This window comes from Ptychodera flava, chromosome 22, assembly GCF_041260155.1.
Source record: "Ptychodera flava strain L36383 chromosome 22, AS_Pfla_20210202, whole genome shotgun sequence".
Taxonomy (NCBI): domain Eukaryota; kingdom Metazoa; phylum Hemichordata; class Enteropneusta; family Ptychoderidae; genus Ptychodera; species Ptychodera flava.
The window spans coordinates 35,179,581-35,198,549 of NC_091949.1; the positions used below are offsets into that span (position 1 = coordinate 35,179,581).

The 18,969-nt window shown below is 37.3% G+C and overlaps 1 protein-coding gene across 1 annotated transcript in view; it reads right to left on the reverse strand.

Annotated features, from left to right (window-relative positions):
- Nucleotides 1-445: 445 nt before the first annotated feature.
- LOC139123285 (MAM and LDL-receptor class A domain-containing protein 1-like) overlaps nt 446-18,969 on the reverse strand; it is a 30,074-nt gene continuing 11,550 nt past the window's right edge. Inside the window, exons 8-18 of the mRNA XM_070689427.1 lie at nt 16,563-16,706; nt 14,712-14,974; nt 14,301-14,391; nt 13,515-13,676; nt 12,889-13,046; nt 11,835-12,048; nt 6,073-6,219; nt 3,862-4,133; nt 3,253-3,376; nt 2,739-2,841; nt 446-941 (exon numbers count right to left, since the gene is read on the reverse strand). Coding sequence (XP_070545528.1) covers nt 848-941; nt 2,739-2,841; nt 3,253-3,376; nt 3,862-4,133; nt 6,073-6,219; nt 11,835-12,048; nt 12,889-13,046; nt 13,515-13,676; nt 14,301-14,391; nt 14,712-14,974; nt 16,563-16,706 — 1,772 coding nt within the window. The 3' untranslated portion in view covers nt 446-847. The remainder of the gene's footprint in view (nt 942-2,738; nt 2,842-3,252; nt 3,377-3,861; nt 4,134-6,072; nt 6,220-11,834; nt 12,049-12,888; nt 13,047-13,514; nt 13,677-14,300; nt 14,392-14,711; nt 14,975-16,562; nt 16,707-18,969) is intronic.

The window sequence follows — 18,969 nt, forward strand, 5'->3', positions numbered from 1 at the left end:
GCTGGCCCCGTGGTATTCTTTAGTGTTTCATTCCTGGCCGCATACTTTACGGTTTGTAAACCTGTATAATATCCATACTGGTCTTTGGCAACTGATACACTCCGATGCAGGGCATTGCAATGTCCTTAATTTAAGTTTACATTTATCCATATCTTTTAGTAAAAAACGCCCAATCTTTGCAGGAGACTCAGATATCAGTGTTAAGTAATTCGAAAATATTACAATTCAATAAAAATGCATTATACGAGATTTTCGGGGAAATCGCAAATAGATGTATTGGGATCTGCCAAGTAATAAAAATGTCTTATGTCACGAGAAGCACCACTAATCCATAGCTTATGAAGGTGTTTGTATTCCCGGTTTTGATCATAATTAATATTAATACCCTCGAAATCAAATCCTGCGGTGCGAGAGGTGCGGAAAGATAGAGCAAAGGGAAACATTTAGCATAGATCGTGTCTTTATTTATATGTCGGTATAAGGAAAGGAGTTTATAAATGGGCAGCAAAATTACAGGCGGGAGCACGAGTGTTTTACATGTACGTGTATAAAACGTGAAATGTACGCTAACAAAACAATATATAGATATTCAAAGTGCCATCATCAGGTCATCAAATTTGGCAAATCACATTACGATATTGTGCAGTTGTAGTACCCTATGAAAATGTTATTTCATATGGCATCTATTAGTAAAGCGACATTCTAGAGTCAACGATTACCAATACCATTTTCACTTTTTTGTATCGAACAAATTACTTGTACAACATGGAGACGGTAATCAACAACAAAAGTAAGCCCAAACACTTAGAGAAATTCAAATCATAAACAATCGTCACAGAAGATTATATTAGGGCAACTGTTCTTCTAACTTCATCTTGTCTGCGTCGTCTGTTTTTCTCGAAAGTACGACCATATCGTGAAGTGAAGCTAATTTTTCAGACCTGAAAACATCAAATCACATTAAATTACTGACCTACTTATAAAGTTAGCCACTCATTAACCCATTCACTCACTTACAGTTAATATACTGACTTACAACAAACAAACAAATTAATGATAAACAGATGAATAAATAAACGAATTAACAGAAAAATAAATAAATGAAAAAACCTCACTCACTTACAGTTAATATACTGACTTACAACAAACAAACAAATTAATGATAAACAGATGAATAAATAAACTAATTAACAGAAAATAAATAAATGAAAAAACCATAAAAATTAAAATAAATAAATAAACACATCAATAAATGAATAAAAATGTAGACAAAAAAAATAAATACATGAATAAATAAATGTTTAAAGTGTGAGTCCCGCCAAATTTTGAGGCTTTTTTCGTTTGATTTGAGGCCTATACCCTAGTTCTGGTTGTCAGTGAAATTGGTATTAATAAAACAAACATTTACACAGAAACTGAAGCTTATTTGAGCGGTTTTTAGACGCTTGTATTGTGTTATTTTGACGAAAACACGGGAAAAGTTGCACGTTTTGACTTCAATCATGGCGACATTTTCCGGAAATTGCCGAGCTCGCCCCGTTTTGGCGACGCGATTCGACGCGATTCGACGCGAAGTTACAAGGCCAATGCACGGCACGCGAGGCACTCGAAAATGTGCATCGCAGAAAACGCTTTCTGAATGCCTCTTTTCCGACACTTCCTAGTAATTTTGGCAAATACGGCATCCTAAATAAAGTGCATGTTAAACTGGCAATGGCTGCGGTTACTTAAGCCACCGAAAGGGTAACTAATTCTCACCATGTTGAAGCCACAGCGGTAAGTAGTCGCTATGGCCGTGGTGAACACGCTCACTCGTACGTTCAATTAGTTACGTCATTTCCGGTGGCAATGCCCGCGAATTCCGAAACGACCCGAAAGGCAGCCAACTTCAAAATCGCACAACATATTGCATTTTTACGATATTTAACCGCGTCATTTCCTTGGGATGATACATCTATTTGATAAAGTAGGGATGGCAAAATCATATAGCATGGCTCATTTTAAGCAAAATTAACTGTGAATTTATGCGGGACATACACTTTAAATACGCAAACGGACAGAATTGTTATGGTTGACAAATATCTGACAGAGAGGTTATTTGGTAAGTCACTGAAATAATAAGTAAGCATGTAAATACACACGATACAAATAATCTCATGATTGATTTATAATGTGTAGACTATAGTACATGCTTTAATGTCGAAATCGATTTATTGGTGTAAATTCAGTTACCTAATGTGTGATAAATGAAGGTCATATTTATTGACAATTCTGTCATTAAAGTGAAATTGACTGAAAGATATTAAACTATGAAAAAAAGTAAAGATAAAAATTCTTTGCCGAAAAACTTTTCGATCTCATTAAACTTTGGGTAGAATGCACATTGGGGACAGATATTCGGACTTTCAAACTATTACAATTTCTCCTTTGATCTACACCTTGTTTTGGCAAATTTTCTAGCTCTTGAAGTGAGTAAAATTGTACTGTCATATTTTTGTGGAAATCGATATTCCTCATATAGCACAGGAATGGTGGCCATTTAGAATTCAAGTCGGTAAATTTACATGGTGACCTGTGATTTTCATTCTTGATTTCAAAGAGCATGGTTGAGTCTTAAGTCAAGGAAATTTTGAGCAATAGTTTAAATCAATGATCAAGTTTGAGGCGCAAACTATGTCGCGAATAACGCCTTCGAAATAAGAGAGCCTCATCCTTAATAGGCTAAATAGCATACTCACAGTTTCAGCTCGTCTCTGCGTACGACAATTATAATGACAATAACAACTATAGCAACGGCCACGAGACTTGAGATGACCGCTCCGACTATCACACCTGTGTTGCCTGCAATGCAGATCAGAGCACATACTAGAAATATTTGTGTTCAAGAACATTTAAATCTACCAAAATTGAGCTTGGCGGAAAGCCGACGCATGCAATCTGACTTGCCTTTTTCAAATACTATATGACAGTGGGTTCTCGGCCAATGTCCCACATGGCCAACTGCATAACCCAAGTATGCAATACTCAGACGAATTGTTAGAAAATTTATGATATTTTTACCACTTCGTCCATTGCCATAACGGTTTCTACAGACCACGTTTCATATCACGTGCTTTGTTTCCAAACATTAACGCAGTTATAACAATATTTTATTCAAAATTAAAACAATTAATAAAAAAGACGCCAATTGAATATTCCATGATACGTGAGAAAATGAGTGGGCTGTAATTATTATGTTGACGCAGACAGTACCTGACGGTTTGCTTGGCTCAGCATCAGATGGCACTATCTTATCACATGGTGTTGAATACATCGCTGTGTCATCGATTGCGATATCTCCTTGAACACCTTTGCCTCGTACACCTTCAAAGACAAGCTTTTAACGAGAATAAAGTGGATGAAAAATTGACTCGTCGCAATAAACGTATAATTAGGTGTCAAAGGGCCGGCATATACTATTTCTTCATGAAAGCCTAACAATTGACTTATGCGGCTAATTTTTGTAATTAAAGTTACAGTTCAATAACAAAAGTAACATAAAAACAAATTAGAATGCAATGAGAATCTATTTTAATACATCTGTTACAACAATTTTTGCAATTACATAGAATACACGATATTTATTGAGCGGTTTCCACAAACACATTTATCCAACACCTTCTATACAATTTTAAACCCTTTTCACAGCTCTATGACATATACATTAAAGATAGGTTGGATTAAAGGGGCAGTTGCTGTAACTTTCGAAAAGTTTTCACTTTTGTGATTTGTTCTTCGATTGCAAATACTTGTCATATCCCCCAAGCATTTGAAACACCTTATAACACTGGCTGGTGTTGTGATAGATAAACTTCATCTTACTTCAGCCATATCTCTGGGAGGATGTTCAGGGAGTGGAACACGCGCCTCTTTCCAAGTATCACCGACTGTCTGTGGTCCTTGTAGTCTCCATAGCAACATGTCGGTATTGCTTTCTGTGTTTCTGATGCTCACACGAAGTTCACCAATACTCTCCCCGCTCATGTGATACCAGAATCCAAAGCAGCGAGGGGAACTGTACCTCAGGCTCTCGGTGTGCAGTAGAGCATTGTCCCCGTTCGTGCCACCAGATACATCAAATAGCAGATATTTTCCTGAAAACAAGTTGTTAGAATTTACAAAGTGATATTCGCCTTCAATTTATCTGCGTTTTTAATTGAACAGCTAAACATCGAAACATGGTAAGAAGTATGTGCAGTCTTTAAATTAATGCTTATTACTATAAGTAAGCGGATGAGTAGGAGGCGGTTTACGGAATTTAACGGTACAGTTTGCCAGTAAAACTCCGAGGCCCGCTGGGCCGAGGAGTTTTATGGCAAACTGTACCGTTAAATTCCGTAAACCGCCGACTACGAGTTCGCTGACCGTGTTATACCACGAATTTGCCGAGTTTTAGAGCCTTGTTTGCACGCCGAAAGTTTTTATTTATAATTTTAGTGCAGTGCAAGTTGAAACTTTGGCAGGTAAACATTGACGCGTTTTGACACCTTGTTGAACGAAAGTATAAAAAACTAACCCATGATTGATTAGATAAAACAAAGTTGACATGTGTTGCTATTGTAGTACGATGAACTGGGTTGCGCACCTGGTTGGATTTGAATTGTATGAATTATGTTTGATTGATTGGTTGGTTGAATGAAGTGAGTAGGTGTTTGCAGATCGACGTTAGAGTCACGCTTTGCTCATTTGGGTCGAAAACTTTGAGCAGCATACACGCAATTGCCGAGTCGCTCTACGTATATCGATATGGCGAATGAAGTACAAATGAAAGCTGTATCCGGTGCACTTCAACTACCAAAGCCAAAGATGGAAAAGAAAAGTCCCCCTGTCACGCCAGTGCTAACGGCCACAATCGCAAGACCAAACTACACAGCCACGTCAGAAAAAGGCGCAACAGAAACTGCAAGTACAAAAAAAAATACGTGTAGATCCACAATGACTGTGGTACTGCGTGTGTGTTTTCCTGTAGCTAGATTTAGGCGACTGAAACCTCTACATTCAGTGTTGATAACTGACTTTGAAGTCTTAAATTTCAGCTTCGAATGATTGTGATAACAATAACCTTAACACAGAAGTGATATTTGCAATCAATACCGTTATTTCACGGTGACCTGTAATTGATTTTGAGATGTACAGTCGTGCAAAATTAATTCAGTCCGGTGAGTCTTTTAAAGTGTCTTTACTCTGTACTTGATGGTGAAATAAATTTCTTCTGGTATAATGTCTCGCATTTGTTGTTTTTTATTCGTCGCCACGTGACTTTCTTTTGTTTAAAAAGTGTCCATTTTACAAGTTCTTTTGTTTAAAAGTGTCCGATTTACTAGTAAACCGGACAGTTTTTAACAAAAGAACTGTCCGATTTACTAGTAAATCGGACACTTTTAAACAAAAGAACTTGTAAATCGGACACTTTTTAAACAAAAGAAAGCCAGGTGGTATATAATAAAATATTCGGTTATGGAAATTTGAGAGCATGGTTAGAACAATGGGCACGAGGAGGAGAGTGGTATAACATATAATAACACCCTGCAAAGTGATGTCGAAATAATCAACCCAACACAATTGTACAAATCTTCAAGAGGTTGAATCATTCGGTTTCGAGCGATAAATGATAAAAATATGACCATGATATTATATCATATCAGTATACTGATGACGCAGCGCAATGGAATAGATCTGATTGTCTTGAAAACTACCATGCTACATTCGCGATTATAGCACGGTTGTAACACGCGTGAGCTCTCAGCAGGAGAAAATTTCTTGTTGGACATTCACTCCTGGATTTCAACATGCTATTATGATATAATAGCAATCCCAGCAACGGGGTATATTACACGGTTTTGGACAGTTTACTCCAAGTATGCACTCACTATCGCTCGTGCATATATGTCGTGAACTGGTTACAATATCGTGGTATACCGTCACTTGATGTTGTTTGGTGCTCAAATATCTCAATTTGATACATAAGGAAATGAACATGAACGAAAACATCGCCAAAATAATGACTTCAACTGATACAAATATTACGCTTACCTTCCTTTGTACCTAGAGTATGATCCACACCAGGTCCAGAAACCCCATAGACACTGTCACCCGTCGCTAACAACCAATCAAATTTGTCCACGTTTTCATCGGCCACGTTTAGCCATGTTCCATACCCCTCCTCGAACGTTTCATTCCCTGGATTCCAAGAAAGTAACATAGTGTTAGTAACAGACGAACCTTGTTATTGTATAGATTAAGGCAGAAAACACCCCGGGAATAGATATTCGCACCCCCTAACTTTTACAATTCTGGGCTACCTGTTGTAGGGGCTCATTTTCAAATTTTTGGTGTAAGAAGTATTTTCACTGTCTCAGTTTTTCGAAAATCGAAAGTTCTACTTCTCCACATCGGACTAACACAGGATTAACGATGGCGGCCATTTTAAATATCGATAAATGTCAGGTTATTTGTTTCTCTTGAACCAACATTCCCGCGGTGATACTGATTTTATTCTTGATTTGCTAAGAACGTGGCCGAAAGTTTCACTTAGGAAAGTCGGAGCAAAAGTTCAAGACATTCAATAACTTTCATACTATCTTATTTGTAACATACAATGTTGGATTTATAACATGAGGTAGCATACGGGTTATTAAAGTCATCTTTCTGCATCAAGTATTCATCACATTTCCCGAGCATACACAATCTCTCCTTGCAATGATGTTATGGAATTTATAGTCTGCTGGCAACTTTGCAAATGGTTATACTCAAGGAATTATTTAAGCTTTTGTTATTTAGATTTTTGCCACACCTATTTGTGTTGTATCGCAAAAGTTCATTGCATAATATAATGTCGACATCTTGAAAGAAACCCTCTTCACAATTGTAAATGATTGAGTGCACCTCTATTACACTGTAAAGTTAAGTGTTCAAGGATAGAACACCAATTAAACGCCTTTTTGTAACACTTTTTGAACGCCTCCAGACGTTAGAAATTTAACACTACGTGTTCAACCAACGTTCAATTTTTGAACACACGTGTGCAGATTTTGAACGCTACGTGTTCATAAGACATTATATTGAACACCATGGTGTTCCATATCTGAACACACGTTGCACAGGAAATGTGTTCAAAAAATTGAACGCTTTTACGCGTTCAAAGGGCTGTAACACTTTTTGAACGCATGGACGCCGTTCAACGATAAGTGTGTTAAAGGCTAGAACACATGATGCGCGCTTGTTGAACACCTTTAATTTTGGGCGTTCACCAGTCCGGGTTATGTCCATAGAGAGGATAGTACGATTGACCAATCAGCGAACCTGCCGCCGCCAACGTCATGAATACTTAACCATGCAAACCTTGGCTCGTACATTGCAACGAGTTTGGAACTTTTCGGCTTGATTTCGCCCTTTATTTTTAGCACTGGGTAGTTTTAGTTGTAGACGTTACGCACAATGTTCAGTGCGGCCGAGATGGTGACCGACACAAGTGGTTAGTACATTGAAAATTACTTATTTGGATGAATTTCCTGGCCGGGTACGGCTCCTAGAAATCAGCATTTGACCCTTGTAAATCTACAGTAAGTTATTTGTCGCCAAATATCGCCTATATTTGGTCAAATTTCAATTTAACCTTGCCATCTGCAGTATGCAGAATTTTCAAGCTTTACAAAGATGGGTCAACTGTTTTAGTCGGTCATCGAGACACGATGGAGCACGATTTTTTCGATCACCATGCGTTTCCCGGTACGATTGACCCTTCGCTCAGAAAAACGCGCGCCGCATCAATCGCCGAGAAGTTAACCAAAAGCTGGAAAAGAGAACGAAAAACGTCCAATAACTCTTTGTCGAATATGGTCAAGGGTAAAGAAACTCAGAAAACTATTCCTGAAGAAATCTTACAATTTTTAACACGGTAGAACGTCGCCAATCGACTGGAGCTAAGATACTTCCGGGTAGCCAACAGTCTCACTCGATCGGTGGATCTGTCAGGTCATATCGCGATCTGAACAAAGTGAACCAACGTAACCTTTGACCCTTGTTACATATACAGTACGTGATTGGTTCTTGCCTTAATTTCATTACATATACGGTACGCCATTGGCTTTTCCCTACTATCCTCTATATGGACATAACCCGGACTGTTCACGGTATGTTCAAGCCTTGAAATAACATTACAGACCATTGATTTCCTGTAAAATTATTTTATTCTAAAAATACACGAAACATTTCTAGAGTAAAATACAATAATTTACTGTAAAATGGGTAAATAAACATTGCAACTTTGTATGTAAAGTTTGTCAGAGGAAAAAACCAACAGTGTTAACACCTTCCTATCAAAAACATAAGCAATAAAAATCACCATATTGTGGATTACGTTTTATGTTCATACTTGTTTAAAACGTACAAAAATCATCTGAAAAAGCTCAAAATTTGGCACACTTCTTGTCTTGAAAAGACGTATATGTATGAAATGCATACTCCATTTTTGTAAGATGGTTTCTTAAAGACATTTCCTCCTATATGGACAATAGTAAATTTTGAAGAAAAAAGAAGTTAGTCAAGGCTTCTCTGGTGCACATGGCATATAGTTGTCCACACTAAAGTAAACACAACATGTCAAGTTGTCAAAGTGTCACAGTAAGACACAACATGCAGAAAGTGGGGGAAGTGGGTCCTTGGCAGGGTAAAACCTATTTCCTTGTCCAACAAAGTCCTTCATAAAAAAAAGGTTAGTTTGTTTGTAATATCTTTAAATAAACCCTGAAATAAATCCATGACATTTCAAAAATATACCTCTCAGAATTTTAAAACATATTCGTAAAAACCTTTCAAATTCTGGTGTACCCTGCTATTAATTTTTATACAATTTTGTTTTACTAAAAAATGGTAAAAATCACCCTTAAAATGAAAAAAATGAACATTTCATCATAACTTGAATATATCACATTTTGGTAATTCCCAATGTCTTAAAAATGTCTGAAATGTCTTTAATGCCAAAAAAAAGTTGCAAATTCTGCATAATTTTAACAATCTGAAAAAGACTACCAGTAGAGAGATCTATGTCCTAAATATCAAAGCTGTTCGATTAGCAGTTTTGAAAAAGATTTTTTAAAGATTGTTTGACCAAAAATGACAAAAATTGCCATGAAATATAAAAATTTGAATATTTCATCACAACTAGCACAAATTTGACGATGGTCATTTTTAGGGACATGTTTACAAAATATTGAAGACGTCAGTAAAAGAGAAGAAGATTTTTTCCAAAAAATAGCAAAATTAGCCTCAAAAATATAAATTTGCATATTTCATCATAATTTGAACATATCTGATTAGGGTAATCCCTTGGGACCAGTAATCCAAACATTAAAGGATTCGTACAGGCTGTTTTGAAGAAAAACCTTTGGAAGTACAAATTTGAGGACAATGCTACACATCCACCTATTTAGCTGACAGCAAAGCTAAAAACCAGTTGCTAAGTACAAGAGACGTGTTGAGCTACAATACAAAATAATTTACGGTTTGGTAGCAGGCTATGATCAACTAAATGTTACAAGGGCATAAGCTTTCAAAGTACGTGAAGTCTCCTTCATCAGATGCAAGGGGGGGGGGATGAAAAATTGAAGCAGAAAGTGACAAAATTCAGAGTGAAAATTTCAGAAAAATCAGTAATTCAGAGTGGACATTTTTACTCTGAATGGTCTGTCGCTTTCACATCCATTCAAGGCTGAATTTTTTTATGTAAAAACATTTTGTCATATTGTCTTGAAAGCTGCCTGCAAATACAAAGATGTCAGATGGTGTTCAAATGGATGGACTGAGTGTACAGATGACTTTCATAAATGCATGTATGGATTTTCATGTACACATTTTGAAAGAGCTAACAATAAATATCAGCTTTAATTTAAATAAGGGAGACTACACGTCTGTGAAAGCTTATTCCCCAGCAACATTTAGTTGATCATAGCATGCTACCAAAGCTTAGATTAATTCAGAATAAAAATACAGAAATTTATCAAAATTCAGTTACTGACCCTTGGAAGTTTAAATCTACATTAGAGATGAGCTGAGTTTCTCAAGCTTGTTTCCAGACAGCTACCTGTACACTCATCTTCTTCGTTATCTGTACCACCAGCTTCTATAACAACTCTTCGATTTTCTGTTAAATCCAACTTTTTACATCCTGAAAAAATGCAACAATAGGTAATATGGCGAGATGAAACTTTAAATGAAAGACAAGGGGCTGATTATTATAAGGAAAAGTGGAGACTTTCATATACAGTGCCTCTCTTCAAAACTGTTACAAAATATTTGCTGCTTCTTGTGATCAATTGATTAAAATTAAAAAGCCAAACTCTCATATGCTGAAACAATACATTGTATACTCTACGATGTTTAACTGATGTTTTACATGCGATTGTGTTTACTAAAAGACATATGTTAGTTGTGATTACGCAGCGGTACTATGCAAGGCGTATCAATCGCGCTCAGGTCAAGGGTTATCACTACAGTTGTATTGTGATGACCCTTGACCCGAGTGAGATCGATCGATACGCCATGGCCAAAAGTACCACTGCTTAGTCACAGCTAGTTGTTGGTATAGCAGCCACTGAAAGGAAAAAGGTTTTTTCACGTAGTTAAGCTATTTCAAGGTACAATACAATTAATTTCAAAGGACGATAATATAGATGCTTCAAAAATCGAATACCTTTTACTATTTTGGAGAGGAAACTTACCCTTTCTGGTCTTGCTTCCGCACGATCACGACTTCAGGGTGCGCTTACAAGAAAAATGTCGCAACTTCCGTTTTGATGCATCATGGGATAGGAAAAGACACCAAACTTGAACACTAAGTGTTAAGAAGTAGAACGCCCCTTGCACGCCGATGTTAAAATTAAAACGTTCATGGTGGTTTTTTTCTGATTTTCTTTTCTAATTTTTAAACTTTCAACCCGTAATAAACGTGTAAAATTATTTGTATACTTCCTTTTTTAGAAAAAACATGCTTTCAGCAATTGTAGGCCGGAAATATTTTTCACTTAGTGTGAAATTCGTTACATCAAAATCAGTGTACTTTTGCCGGACAGTGAAGCAATAGTAAATTTAATATAGCCATTGTAAAGAAAAAAACACAAAAGACTGTTAATTGTTTCACAGTATTGTAAAATTTCTGTGATGCTGAGTTTTTGAACACTTGAAGGAGATCGTTGTTAACACATAGTGTTCAGGTTTAGAACATTATTGTTAATATTATGAACACTAGTGTTAACAATATGAACACTAGCCGTTCAAATTTGAACACCGACATGTACATTTTGAACGCGTAAAGACGCGTCTAGCGTCCGCTATTTTTACAGTGTACCGTTGACATAAACAATGTAAAAGACACGGTACGATACGGTGTAAAGCGATACATGCACAAAGTAGTCCGAGCCGTTAGAAATCATAGATTTATCACAGGTTTTCACGTTGGAAACTGCTCTAAAAAAACTGAAAGAAGGGAACATACAATCCGAATTCAAAAACACCAAGATCGTTGTCATTTACTTAACGTTTATAAATTTTAAAAACAACAAGCAGTGTATGTATTCCTCTTAAAAACCCAGAAACTAGTGAGGAGAAAGAATCCGTCGCCAGATATCTGTAAAAAGAGAACTTTGTCTTCGTTCGTTCTCATAAACAGTTCTAGACCTCAGTACAACGCTTCTGAAAAGTCACTTATTATACCTCTCCACCACGCTATGAATTATTGCGGTATATTTACTATCAATGCTAGGTCAAAATAATTCAAGTTTACGTGCTATTTAACTTACCTCTGATATAGCACCGGCCTTCCGATACAAAGAAATCGTCATATGCCATATCTCCTTTGTCACCCTGACCAATATACACTTTGAGGACCCATTGCATACCTGAATTAGGATATTCAAATAAGTCCATTTTAAGAGGACCTCTCGCCCAGTTGTCGCCGCGTTGATAGTTCGCTACCCCATAAATTTTTCTGTAGGTTTTTCCTTTAAATTCAAACTGTAAAAGAACATACCAATGTTTGAAAAACGAATGCTACAAGTTTAAGGTAGTATGCGTCTCGATATTGAAGGTCTTAAACTTTGCCCAAACTTTACCCAGGGAAACTTTAAACTATTTTTGTCTAAGTCCAGAATGAAATCCCTGGTCACCGCTGAAATGTTGGTACTATGAAATAAATTACTTTAAATGTACCGATATTTGAATTTCAAGAATGCTGCTATCCATGTGTTAACCCTTCCACTTTCTCAAAAATAAGCCGGTAAAAAGTTTAAATACTCCACGAGCTTCAAAAAGAACCAGAACAAGTTGTAGACCAAAAAACATTGTAAAGTTTTGAGTATTCGAAAGTCTGTCCCCGAGACGCCTTCTTCCTTAAAAAGACAGTTTCACTAAAAATTATCTGACATATCTTTCGCACTGGTGTTTTTGTGTGGGCGATTTTAACAGTTCAGTTTGATCTCTGTTTATCCTTTTCCTGTTCCCAGCCACAAATTGGTACATATGGATCGAAATAATGAAATTCATTTTGCTTGCAAAGTGTTACCGCATTGAACGTGTATGGTATGGTTATCCTGCCGATAAGCTCATTTATATGCGCATTGTCGAAAGGATGGATGTCCTACGGTATTCTGTATGCATGTATTATAATCAAGTTATACTGATATATGCATACATTATACTCAAATAATACTGATATATAAAGAGAAGATGAATAACAAATGGGACGAGCAAATGCACTGAAAAATCAGAATTATTCAAATTGATATATCTTTATTAATTGGTCAGCCAACTCATTTGACGGAGGTGATAGTTTTATGCCTACGTTACACTAGGTACCTGCTCATACGATACCATCACCCCGGTCGTATGCCAATGGTGAAAACGGAAGTTCCAACATTTAAATACAGACGCTGTTCTCCAGTCATGTTTGTTGGTGACAATTGATGCTGATTCGCCCGCTTTGTGCTCAGTCGTGTCGACGTAAAGAAAGTGACCTTGGAATAAAAAGAGATATGACATATAGTGGACTCAGGCTGTAAGGTCAAGTCGTGCATGGGTCTCCACGTACGCAAACCTCGGGGTTAAAGGTTACGGAGATCCATACACAGCCGAATCTTTGAGTATCGAAATAACACCCTTTTAAGTGTCAAGAATATAAGAAAATACCAATTTTAAAAGAAGGAATTTATTTGGACAATGTACAAACAGGAAATAAGATATTACAAAAATGAATGGTGGTTTACACAGCGACCACGAAAAACCATCATGTCAAATATTAAATGTCAAGTGTTTGTTTGTTAGCTTCGTAACCTGTCAACAATTACATGCAAGATGCAGTCTTCGTATGTATAGACTGAGTAGGCAATGTATATAATGATACTTTGGACAGTTGAAACTGAGGTTGACTATCAACAGTGAAAAATTCAAACATTACAGCTACTGGCTCTTTAAATTGGCAATACCATTTTCCGTTCTTGTCGTATGATCAAATGCAGGGCCAATATCCTGATGGACTCTGGTGGCACCGGTCCCGATTAGAAAGTCAAAATCATCATCCTTTTCCTGTTCCCAGCCACAAAGTCTATTCACAGGGTCTTCAAAGTCACAGTATGCGTCAAGATGCTCTAAAAGGAAACATCGACGTATGATTAGTTCCGCTAAAAAACAGTAAATGTGTCAAAAGAAAAATAAATGGGTTACATTGAAACAGATGCAAACAAAGAAAGCGGATACAACGTTTCCAACGGAGAATCTACGACAGATATAAATATACCATTTTTGATCATCTGTGCCATTTTCGCTGTAAGTATAAGGCCAAGGGCAAGAGATATCTATTTTGTGCGTTGGTTCGAAACCTATCGTAGCGATCAAATTAGTGTACGTAGACCTTCGAATGAAAAAATGAGCCTGTATTTGAAGCTCGAAAACCCAGGCATTGATGTCAAGGCAGTGAACTCAAAGCATTACTTCCAACCTTGACCACAGTCTCAATACTTCCCATGTAAGGATGGCCATTGGCAGTGAAGTGCTTTGCTCACGGTCTAAAGATCATGACCATATTTTGCTTTAAACTCACGCTCATGTGATACCATACTGTCGCTCAAGCCATTTGACCGCCGTAATATATGTAAAAACATCTTCTTTTCTTATCTGACGGTAGAGTCAACATTGAAGAATAACTTAAATGTTATTCCAAAGTCACGAACGGCACGTATGGTAAAGATCGTTTTCAGTAATTAATGAATTACCTGGAAATTGGCATTCTCCATCCATATACAGAATGCCGTCTAAAGCAATGTCTCCATGGTAGCTACTTCCACATTCAGCTTCGAAGACGATCTTCGAGAAAGGTTGAATTCCAGAAAGATAACGAAGACGTTCAGAGATCATTCATAGTTTAGCCCTAAAATCATTTTTTATTTGCTGCGTGTGCATGAATTTTTTGTGATCAACTAAAACCAGGCGAAAGTGCAGTTAAAAATAATCGGATATATGTTTTAAGATTTCGATCGGAAATTCTCGATTGGAGACTATTAAATTAGGCCCTAAAATGAAATAAGGCAAGCTGTCGTCGGTGTACGTTTTATCTAAAAATATTAAATTGAATACATACGTTAATCTAGAAATTTTGTACTACAATGGGTGGCTTCCAAGTATACCTGAAAATCGTCCACAGATGATATTGAAGCATGACCGAATGTCCATTCATCACTATCATCCCCTTCTCTTTGCCAAATAGGTAGAATTGATGTCGTATCCTTTGCTTTGGTATATACTTTTACTTTGTTTACGTGTGTGCCGTACATATGGTACCAGAATGTGACACACGATTGGACCGATGCAGATATGACGTCACTCACGAGCTGGGCTTTATCACCCACAGTCTTGTCCTCACATTCAATGTAAATATACCAACCATCACCTGAAGCATAAGATAAAATTACAGGCTTAATTGATAGTTGCCTGTTGTATTTAAATAATTTTAACAAATCAAAATTGTTATAGTCTGTATTCAATGACTGCTATAGTTTAACATGCATCTTTATAAAGATACACAAACATCGTCTACACAATGAGGTTATGAAAATCAAGCTCCAGGATTAAGTAAAGTAGAATGCTACTCGGGCACAGATATTCATACTGACAAACTTTACAATATTTTCCTTTCAAATGGTCTACCGCTTTTAGGAGCCATTTTGAAACTCAAGGAGTAAATGAAGTTTCACCGGCTTACTTTTGTGAAAATAAAACAACCCAGATTTGTCTGCCGTATAGTTACCAAAAGGTTGGTTGCCATTTTGAATTTTAAGTTTTGGTGAAAATTGGGTAATTTGTTTCAAATCTCTAGTGCTAAATTATGTACGTTGATTTATATGATTTATGTGATTAATGATTTATATCCTTTGTTTCGAAAGGGAATGGCTTAAAGTTTCCATATGGAAAGTTTGGGTAAAAGTTTCAGTCTTTCAAGTTCTCCGGATCGGTTTCTTAAAGTAGAATGTGAATCTTAAATACCACTTTGACCATTTGATGTTTTGTATAATCTGTTGTCATCACTCAAGATTTTCAAATCGTACATCATTTTGAAAAATGCAGTTTCTTTATGCCAGTGTTACAGTACGCAAATGCGTTTTTAGACTTTACATGAGCTCTGTAGGCTGTGGTAAATAGTAATATGGTAGTGATAAAACGGACCCCTCAAGGAGCAGTTAAATGCCGAGACAAGGAAAGTTTTTAAAAATACATAAAAGTGGCGTTCGATCTCATTAGAGGAACAAATACATAGCGATTATGGAACATTAATCTCAAACATCTGTGAAATGTTGATTTAAAAATTGTCTCATATTCGAACATTTAATGTGTTTCGCGATACGCGCGTCAACGTTGTCACTTTTGGTCGTCACGGTCGCCTCCGCAGTTGTGAACGCATGCCACATATCCTTCTTATGAACAATGTTCTGTTACGGACATTGAATTGTGTTTCACGTCGATCACTAAAATCTTAAAATCGCCTTTATTCCTTTTTGAGCATGTCTACATTGGAAGGAAACCGTTTTTAAAGAAACGCACGTACTGTTATAGTATAACAGCAATGGACCCCCATGTTGGCTGTATACCGTGGACGTGGGTACAGTCCGCTATGTAAAGCACTCGCCTGGAGGCTCTACTGTATGTCATGCATATGTGCTTTGTACCCAGATCTCTTGTACACCTGCCTACGGCGAGCGGTTTGGCTCAATCACATTCTCCTGAACAGTGTTGTAATATGCATATGACTTCATTTTGTTGATTAAAATACTGCAAACGTGAAATTCCCAGACAATGAAGCGATGATTCAAAAAACGCTTTTATTTCAAGTTCAGTATGGTGTGCGCGGCAGAAATTTTCTGGCATTCGAAAGTATTATCAGAAACTCACAAGAAGTTTGGCAATGTTACGCACCCACAAGATGACGTTGAATTACAGTATAAGAGTATGGCTGTGGCCATTTTGCATTGTCAAAGACTTACCAGATCTCCTAGTGTAGTGAGTGGCCGGACCATGTCCCTGGTTATTTTTGGCTTGTACCGCAGTCCAGTCAATCTGGTCATCTTTCGGTTGAGTCCAGGTACAAAGAGAACCCAAATCAAAGTCACAGTCATGTGCAGTCGGCACTGAAATAACAACGACCCCCACAAAATCCAACAAAACACAAAAAAAGTTAGAACGTAAGTTAATGATTTAACACAATCATCGGAAGTAACATATCAAACGTCAATATCAGACTCTAGCAAAGCGAAGTTGATCGAGATATGTACCATGCACTGAGACAGCAAGATTGAAGATGACAGGGCTAGATATGAAAATATTTAAAAATCAACATAATCCTAGGGAGTCCAGTCGCCTAAAATCGTTGTTGGAGGTCCTTTAAGAAAACTCTACTCTTTTTTATGGTGCAACTTTTAATAGTTAAACGAATAGCCTACTTCACGACCTTCCTGATGTAATTGGTGATTAAATATCCTGGCAGCATAATTAATTGCATCAAAGGTCAGTATATATATCTTCCATATATCTTTCTTTCATGAATATGACTTTGTTTGTGTACCGTCTATTTACTGTCTGTTCTGTGCTGTTTTGTGTCTATGTTTACAACTATAACGTTGTCTCGCAAATTCTGACCTACTGTCATTCGATTATGGATTGTATGATTGCGATTATTTTACTACGACCAGGTCGATGCTCCTGCTGGTGAACATATCGTCCCCGAGGGCATCATCCACCTGGTACTTGTACATGATAATGAATGCCTGTATAAGAGATATATTCATACCGGCTGGGACGTCGCCCCGGGTTAACAAGGTCCCGACCAGCTACACGGGACACAGAAGCTCAAAAACCATGTGTTCCTCGGATTATCCTTTGGGATGTTACTAAGACCTCATACGTGCAATCAGAGGGCAATTTTTATCACAGAAATGGAGAAAGCTACCAGACAATTAAACCATGCAAATTGCTACTGACGGACTGTTTAAAGTCATCTCCTGCTTGTCATTATACAGGTTCTATTAAAAAGTGTGGTATTAAAAACTGCAAAACTTGTAGTATGCTCATCACTACAGAACAGTTCAGTGGTAGTTTGACAGGGAAGACCTATTCTACCAAATGTCTGGAACCTCTGAATTGCACTACCAAAAACGTAATCTGTGGAATTGAGTGTTCATTGTGTGGGCTCATTTATGTTGGTGAAACAGGAAACAGCTTACGATCTAGAATGAACGGACATCGCAGTGGAGTGAATCGATCTTTGGATGTGCAACTTTATAAGCATTTTAACCAGGACGATCACTCCACTTTGTCTATGCGTGTCCGTATTCTTGAAAAAATATATCATCCAACCAACAGCCCCACACTTAGTTCACCATTCCGTAGATAAAGAGAATACCACTGGATTAGACAGTTAGGTACTGCAATGCCTTATGGTTGTAATGACAACATCAAAGATATAGGCAATCTCTCAAGTCCTGGTTGTTCAGAAGTGAATGTGATGGGCCTATCTGAATTTTCTGTCCGTAGAAGACGTAGTCATGGACATAGGCGTTACCATCGGCCTAAATTGGATACATCTATCTCCAACTGCCATGACACATTTCATGTACTGCTTCTTTTATTACAGAAGCCTTTAGGTCTCCATCACATTCGTACTTCATTATTTGGTCTTTCCATCAAGGACTTGAGAAGGTTGCATGCCTATGCATTGGGATTGTCTTTGACAGATCCGAACAAACGACCGTACAGACTGATCAGTATTATTGCTGATATTGCACTATACAGACTATACAAGCCTGTTCGTGCTGAACCTATGACTGATGATCATCGTCATTTCATACATCTTCCATTTAATAACAAAGGAATTGATGCCATTAATATCAGCAATATACTTCACAACAAAAAGGTTAAATCAACTATACCTGTATACTTTAAGAAGCAGTCTGTACCTATTCTGTCATATCAATACACCAAGACAATCTCCAATAAAATATTCAATTACAATAAGGCATTGCGGCACTTAAAAATTGATGAATTCCTTCAAACACCAGCATCCTGTGACTGCTCTACATCTCCCTTCAAATAAACTCCAGTTGGCCATGTCATCACTGGTAAGCTGAACTTGGTTGAACATCATCACCTTCGTAAGATATTATCTTGTGGACCCAAGTTCAGAGAACCTCGCAGGATCAACTGGAACCATAATTTTAAGATCGTTATGGACTCTGTTGAAGAATATGCCAGGAAATTGGCTAAAAGGGAGGATGTAGAGTTGGACACACTGTCAGAATGGGTCAAATCTGTTAGGAAAATAGTTCGTGGCCGTATTGGTCGACTAAGATCACATGTTTGCAGAAGACCATTTTCTGTATTTAAAGATTCTGATGC